Source organism: Sphaeroforma arctica (assembly GCF_001186125.1).
Source record: "Sphaeroforma arctica JP610 unplaced genomic scaffold supercont1.5, whole genome shotgun sequence".
Classification (NCBI taxonomy): Eukaryota; class Ichthyosporea; order Ichthyophonida; genus Sphaeroforma; species Sphaeroforma arctica.
The window spans coordinates 66,909-72,813 of record NW_014040553.1 but is presented as its reverse complement, the minus strand read 5'-3'; the positions used below and the strand labels follow the sequence as shown (position 1 = coordinate 72,813).

At 40.9% G+C, this 5,905-nt stretch overlaps 3 protein-coding genes across 4 annotated transcripts in view; 2 read left to right on the top strand and 1 right to left on the bottom strand.

Annotated features, from left to right (window-relative positions):
• Window positions 1–198: 198 nt before the first annotated feature.
• Window positions 199–2,025, top strand: SARC_00198 (the record flags this gene model as incomplete). 2 transcript variants are annotated; one of them, XM_014306117.1, is made up of 4 exons in its annotated part: window positions 199–225; window positions 630–755; window positions 1,521–1,602; window positions 1,703–2,025. In XM_014306117.1, exons 3-4 carry the CDS (start codon window positions 1,532–1,534, stop codon window positions 1,911–1,913), a joined length of 282 nt encoding a protein of 93 aa, XP_014161592.1. In that variant the 5' UTR covers window positions 199–225; window positions 630–755; window positions 1,521–1,531. The 2 variants fall into 2 exon arrangements, with proteins under 2 accessions (XP_014161592.1, XP_014161593.1); XM_014306118.1 differs by lacking the exon at window positions 199–225 and adding an exon at window positions 1,013–1,234 and having other exon boundaries at window positions 732–755; window positions 1,703–1,913.
• A 451-nt stretch (window positions 2,026–2,476) lies between these two features.
• SARC_00197 (hypothetical protein) lies at window positions 2,477–4,813 on the bottom strand. The gene is made up of 5 exons (XM_014306116.1): window positions 4,409–4,813; window positions 4,169–4,240; window positions 3,241–3,384; window positions 2,998–3,123; window positions 2,477–2,816 (listed from the first exon to the last, which is right to left on the bottom strand). Exons 1-5 carry the CDS (start codon window positions 4,670–4,672, stop codon window positions 2,700–2,702), a joined length of 723 nt encoding a protein of 240 aa, XP_014161591.1. The 5' UTR covers window positions 4,673–4,813; the 3' UTR covers window positions 2,477–2,699.
• A 211-nt stretch (window positions 4,814–5,024) lies between these two features.
• SARC_00196 (hypothetical protein) overlaps window positions 5,025–5,905 on the top strand; it is a gene marked incomplete at its 3' end in the record, with an annotated part of 9,970 nt that continues 9,089 nt past the window's right edge. The window contains exons 1-3 of the mRNA XM_014306115.1: window positions 5,025–5,161; window positions 5,355–5,465; window positions 5,563–5,740. Coding sequence (XP_014161590.1) covers window positions 5,120–5,161; window positions 5,355–5,465; window positions 5,563–5,740 — 331 coding nt within the window. The 5' untranslated portion in view covers window positions 5,025–5,119. The remainder of the gene's footprint in view (window positions 5,162–5,354; window positions 5,466–5,562; window positions 5,741–5,905) is intronic.

The window sequence follows — 5,905 nt, the reverse complement described above, 5'->3', positions numbered from 1 at the left end:
TATATATCTATACGTATACATGCGTACCTTTAAAGATGTGATCCAAGTACACGAGGATTTCGATTTTTGGCTTGACTGATAAAGAAATTAAATATGTGCATACGTTCATGTATTGACATTTACGCGCAAGAACCCTTGTGATACAAGGAAGCGATATACCTGGGAAATTTCAACTGCGAGAACGAGGACCTGATAGGAATCGTGTACGACAGGATTCTCTCACAGGCATGGTGCAATAGTGTTATAAAGTCACAGTATCAGCTTACCTCGTTCTATCAATCGATGAAGTATAGCACGAGGTCGAGATTAAGACAGTTACTATTAAGTGTCATAGTACAATGAACAGACAAATGTGCCCAGCCACCATCTCGCTTTGTATGGCTCGAACTGTCGATCATTTGATGCCTTTTTATCGATCGTCGATGAGAACGGTACTATATATTTCAGCGACTTGATTTTCAAAGGTACAACTGCTTCGCATTCTCGGAACTTTGCTATAAGAAAAAAATCTGCGACCACGCATTATAAGATCGAGAGGAATAGAGTTTTCACGTTGTTACACCTACTCAGTGTTCATTGAGTAGTTCGTACGTTTTGATGGTCGTTTTCTTGTATTGGGTGAGATTCAGGCAAGACACAAATCTGTCTATCCGCCGCTGCCCAATGTGTGGCTGGGGACTTGGGCAACGTCTTATACATTGACAGTGGGACAAATTTTTCCGTTGCCCGCCTGCGGACATACCTGCAACCTCTAGGTATGCTATCGGTGTTTAAACGTACAAAGTAGTGATTTGGACATTTACTAATATTGGTAAAATATGTGGTGAAAACCGATCAACGGGTAACATAACTTTCTTTAAGAGTAAACGAAGCACAATCTAAAGCCTAAAAAACGTATACACAATTGGGCGAGTTTAGCTTTCTAAATGATATACCTCATCACTCCAACGTGCACACCAAACGTCACAGTTTTATAATTGTGTATCAAATTCCTGAATTTTGGTCCGAATAGTTTCAGGTGGTGTAAATGAGGATTCGCTACTAGGGATGGTGGTGTGTTGTATATCAGCCAGCGCCCACGAGTTAGTAGACATCTTAAGTGCAGTGTTGAGGGCTGTTGAAGGGCGCGATGTCGAGATGACATCCATACTAACCGAGAAAGAACCTCCACAACTAATCATCATCGATTCAATATCTGCGCTGTTGGCACCAGTTCTAACAACAAGCGCTCGAGGTACACGTTGTTTTAGATACTGAATAATTATCCATGCGAACTGTGTGAAAGTTCGTTTTACGGCACTATATAGCGCCCTGCGCACAGGCGCATTTATGTTATTTGGTCGGCCAGTACATACAGAGAATGACTACGCTTCTAACATTAGTGAAAATCTTGAGAGCATAAGGTGCACGCTATAATCAATGGTCACCATGACAAGTGAACTGCGAGGTATGGCATCCGTTTCCCTTCGCACATGCCCCAGGACAAGAAATATTGACCTTCAACTCCAATGTACATACAGGTCACGCGCTTATGATGTCGATAGCAACAGCACTAAGAACACTCACGCGGGAGCATAATGTGATCATTATAACTACGAATGGGTAAGGAACACTCTCGCGTTCGTGTAGTGAGTCTAATACTTTCAACAGCGGCATATATTACGATTCGAGGTTGCTGAACCTTTTTTTCACCCCCTTGCAGCGTAACGAAAATGCATAAGAATGCAAACTATAAGTCAGCTTTGGGGACAAGTTGGATAGAAGTAGCGGATACCCGTATTACTTTACAAGAACCAGCCGATACATCACAAGCTATTGGTGTCACCCAAATTGAAGCCAACGTGATAACATCAAATCGAATACAGCCTAAAAAAGGCGGCATATTTCAAATCAGTGGTGCAGGAATTACGTAGGAACCCCCCTTGCAGTGTAACGAAGACGCACAAGAGTGCAAACTTTAGGACAGCATTGAGGACAAATCGAATAGGAGTAGCGGAAACGCGCAGTACTTTGAAAGAACCAGCCGATACACCACAAGTTACTGGTGTCACCCAGATAGTAGCCAACGTGATGACATTAAAATCAAGTACAGTCTACAAAAGGCAGCTCAGAAATCACATAGAGATACCCTCGCAGTGTAACGAAAACGCATAAGAGTAACTATAGGACAGCATTGGGGACAAGATGGATAGGAGTAGCGGAAACGCGCATTATTTTGAAAGAGCCAGTCGATACATCACAAGCTACGGGTGTCAACCAGATAGAGCCAGTCGATACATCGCAAGCTACGGGTGTCAACCAGATAGAGCCAATGTGATAACATCTAATCAAATACAGTATATAAAAGGCGGCATTTTCCAAATCAGTGGTGCAAGAACCACGTAGAAAATCTAGTAGCGGCGCTTCCACGTCTCGGGCAACTATGCGAACGAACTGATACATTTTGATAAGTATACCGTTTGCATTTGACGTTCGAAAAGTTTCCAGCCAAACAATATTGATCAAAAATTCTCCCAACGTTAGACTTGTTAAAATAAATAATTGTAGATGTGCCCGGGCACTATCGCAATAATTCACTATCGCTTTATATTAAAGCATTTAAATTATTAGAGGGCCAGCCACTACGTGACAAATATCGCTTGACGCAGAATTGAAGGTAGGCGTTCACGAGCCAAGAGACAACGGTGATGCAAACCTAATCACATATAATCATCCATATCATTTTCGAACCTGCCTCTGGAACCGTCATCGTTTCCTCGTTCCATTTTCATCGTCGCACCCTTTTTCTTTTTACCACCCTTTTTCTTCTCTTTCTCCTATGATCAATACAAATGATTAAACAAGCATGTTTAAAACATCAGTCGCAGCGATAGAATATTGCAATCGATACCAATACCGGTACAAACAGCTATATATATATATACATATATATATATAATATAATATAATATATTACATATATACATACATATATATAATCAGTGATAGATCACTTACAATTCGTTGCTTATCATTGGCTGATACGTTCAGGATCTGTGCTACTTTCCGTGTGTCCTCATAATCCAAATTTTCTGTCAACTCTTTTGCGATCTGCTCCACCATCGAAAGGTAAAACGGAGTGTCCTGGTGGATTGTAAAATGAAGAGGCGTTAACTTACATTCTAAATATAGCTTGTCCCCTGAAATCATTAAGGCATAACGACCCGACAGTCAAAACCTTGTTAACGGAATAGTTGTTACCTCGTACTGTCGTAGCCTCGCAGAAATATTTTTAGCAAATTTGTCAAACTGAGACCGGTTCCTGGGATTAGCCTTATCAATACTATTTTCGTCCACCTTTTCCTTCACAGCCACTGGCGTATCTTCCACACCACCGAACATATCCTGCGGGAAAATTTTCAGCGATGGTATCTTACGATCAGCAAATCACAACTGAGAATATACAAAGCACCCCTGCATCACCTGAGTTCGACTATGAACTTAAAACCGAATCTGACTACGGTAACATTTGGATAATAATCCGATTGACATTCGTGCTCGTGGGAAAATAGCAGCGATATGTATTGGATCTAAACATATATGAGGGTCACAAGCGGGGTTAAAAAACTATTTATCTATACCGACATCGCCATTGATACTCGGAGCTGGTAGGGATAGACATAGACAGCCAGAAAAAAACGACAACTGTGACTATTGATAAAATTGCCTAAAGACCGATTTTGCTACTCGATTCCAACACTCTGAGCTCCTAGATAACTGTAATTGTAACGAGAACAGCGAAGGCGACATTTCTATCATATACGAGCATACAAAAGCTGACAGTGGCGTGAATCTGAGTCAACTGCGACGGCTCCAAGGAGAGAAATCAATATCACATGCCTTAGAACAGAGACTACCAGACACGAGCATTTGCACAAGATTGCCAAAACAGTCCCTCCAGGCGCATAAGCAACACAAAACATCCACAATGCAGCTGAACTGATATTATCACGCCTTTAACACGAGACAACTTGTACTGCACGACTGGCGCTATATTTAAAAACCTATGTCGTAGGCGTTTGGCATAATACACAGTTACAGATGAAAAAGCGAACACAAGGTGTAAGAACACACCCTGCTTTCAATACCCACAAAGACTCTAAAAATTAACTATCATGATGGGAATTACCTTTGCCAAGTCCAAGTCCGCCTGCTCCACGAGTATTTGCCTTTGTCGTTTCTCATCTTCGGGATCAGCCTCCTAAAATTGAAAAAGGTCACTCTACAGATGAGCCACACTCGAAAAACCCTTTGGAGATAGACACACTGCGAAAAAAAGAAAAGAACTCGTAGTGTATGATATACAGGTGTAAATTCATACATACAAGGTATTTATTTTAACACGTCAGGTTGACAACAAAACACATACCAATTCAGCCTGCGCCATTTTCTCCTCCAATTCTTTCTGTTTCTTCTCTTCCTTCTCTTTGAGTATTTGTTTCAATCCTTTCTTCTTCTTTGTGGTTGTGACTGTTGTTTTCGTCTCCGTTACTGCTGGGTTGTTCTCTGTGTCAGAGTCAGCATCCCAGGCATCCTTTACGCCATCATCCTCCTCGTCGGAGAAACCTGTGCCTCTGTTGAAGTTCTTGCTGTCATTCAGATCAACATCGAACTCATCATCCTCCCACGACATTATAGCAGTGAAAACTAGTCACAAAATACAGGTGATGAGACAGCTATGAACTATATTCCAAAGGGATGCGACAATAATGACCACTATTATTCAATTATACAATATATATTTAGTATATATATTTATGATCTATTCAGTTTGGAATGATGCACGGAAAGAGGTCGCGTGTTTTGGGATGATGATTATGAAGTATATATTTTCGGAAATAAAACAGGCAAAGCTTTTTATTTTAGAGAGGTTTTAGCCTTTTACATACATAGGACGGCCCTAAATTTGGTTTGAAGTGTTCACTGTTCCACGATAAATATGTGTATAAAAGTATCATAAATACAATCATTCATGCTTTTTAAGTACTGCATTTATCTATTGTATTTATATATTTCCTATGTACTACTCATCTTGAAGGATTTGGTAGATTGTTCATTGCTAGTGGATCAAGCAACCATCATGTCTTCAATGCATTCAGGGGTCTCCCCTCCGATACTACAGGTAAAGTGATTTGCAAGCAGGCTTAGGTGAATGCTTCTGATGTAATTGAGTTGTGTAAAATTATCGAGATTCGTTGCTTCGCGTTCGCCGGCCTTTTTAGATTGCGCTCACGTCATCACATGTCCAATGTTTATGTATTTTACATAACCTTGTCAAAAAAACACTTTGGTTGTATTTTACTTTTACTACACAGTATTATGAGCGTCTATGGACCCAAGCATGCCAAGGAACTGCACATGTCACAGGCGGTGTTGCCGTAGGCTTATTCAAACATTCGGGGCTACCCACACAGGCTTTGAGTCAGGTAAGTTGAAGTCTCAGTATTTAATATCAGGTCAATCAGAATATGCACTTTACGGACTGAAAACTTTAATAAACTCGCGTGCTCGTGTTGTGCCCAGATATGGACTTTGGCAGACGCGAATGCGCATGGTAAGCTGGACAAAAACGAGTTTATATCTGCGCTTAGGCTCATAGCTGCTGCACAAGCAGGCGCAACTCCATCACGCGCGTTGCTGGATCAACCACCACCGCCAGGTGCTCCAGCTGCATCGTTCCAGGGAATCATTGGCCCTACAGGTAAACATATTTGAATTTGTATTATTTCGTATCCACGCGTTGCTCATGGCCACTCCAGCACCACAAGGTTATGAACTCACTGAACCTAGAAGGCAATTGCAGTACAATCTACTGATATNTATATATATATATATATATATATATATATATATATATATATATATA